We start from the raw sequence: 1,250 nt of genomic DNA on the forward strand, positions 1-1,250 counted from the left end.
GCAGGAGCAAAGTGTTCAGTAATATCAGCAAGATTCTCTCCCGTAGTGAGGAAGAGACAGAAGAGATCTACAGTATTGCAGAGAGTCACTACTCCATCACCACAGCCAAGGTGGAATGTTTGCAAGATCTGACTGCCAATATTGAGATCATAGCATCCTCCCGACAAGCAATGGTGGGAAGTCTAACCGACAGCTCTACAGAAACCTTCTGGGAGTCTGGTGAAGAAGATAGAAACCGACCCAAGATCCTAACACTCAACTATGTTGCGGAACTATGTCCGAATATGATTTACGTACATATTGACAACTGTAGAGACTTGGCGAATAAAGTGACACTCCTGGTGATCAAGGCAGGAACTAGTATAGATGATCTACACAAAATATCTCATCTAGAGATAGAACCACGCTGGACGGGGTGGGTGAATACCAGCCTACCTGAGGAATGTCGACGAGTCATACGTTTAGAATTGAAAGGTCCGGACCACTCGCTGCGGATTCGACAGTTGAGGGTCCTGGGTTCGATGGAAGGACAAGCCCAGGTAGTGAAGAAGCAATACAGTGCGGCTGCTATTCAGCATAGACTATGTGAGGTGGAAACATTGAAAGTGTTCCGTCTGATTGTATCGCAAGTGTTTGGGAAACATTTGCAAGGATTCCAGAGTGACCAGGAAGATCAGGAGAGTAATGATCTCAAGGAACATATGGTGGGGATACTATTCAGCCGTAGTAAGCTAACACATCTACAGAAGCAAGTGTGTTGTCATATCGTGGATGCTATCAGGAAGGAAGCTGCTGCATGTAAGGAGGATTGGGAGGTCAGACTACATGCTGCCTCAGCCTCAAGTAACACAACTAGTTCTGACTTCCAGGATACTTACTGTTTTGAAATGCTATCTATGGTACTAGCATTGAGTGGTAGTCCAGTAGGACGTTGCTATCTGTCTCAACAACATGATCTCGTCAATGATTTGTTCATCTTACTACACACAGGATCTCCTAGAGTTCAGAGACAAGTCACCTTATTGTTAAGGAGAATATTACCAGAAGTATCTCCTAGTAAGCTAGCCTCTATTCTCAACATCTCCACCATGCCACTACAGGATCTCAATAGTGTAGCTGCACTAAGGAATGATGGACTATTCAATCCTCACACGGAAGCTATTCTAGATCCGTTACTCAGCTGTATTGCCAAATCTCTCACTGTTCAAGTGAAGATCAAATCCAGTACCAAGGATAACAAAGTGAGTCCT

At 44.5% G+C, this 1,250-nt stretch overlaps 1 protein-coding gene across 1 annotated transcript; it reads left to right on the forward strand.

Annotated features, from left to right (window-relative positions):
* Nucleotides 1–5: 5 nt before the first annotated feature.
* LOC108254160 (E3 ubiquitin-protein ligase MYCBP2-like) lies at nt 6–1,244 on the forward strand (the record flags this gene model as incomplete). Its single annotated transcript, XM_026832841.1, has 1 exon — nt 6–1,244. A coding segment is annotated over one exon (1,239 nt), but the record flags the coding sequence as incomplete, so codon positions are not given.
* Nucleotides 1,245–1,250: the final 6 nt, after the last annotated feature.

Source organism: Diaphorina citri, unplaced genomic scaffold (genome assembly GCF_000475195.1).
Source record: "Diaphorina citri unplaced genomic scaffold, Diaci psyllid genome assembly version 1.1 scaffold14367, whole genome shotgun sequence".
Taxonomy (NCBI): Eukaryota; Metazoa; Arthropoda; class Insecta; order Hemiptera; family Psyllidae; genus Diaphorina; species Diaphorina citri.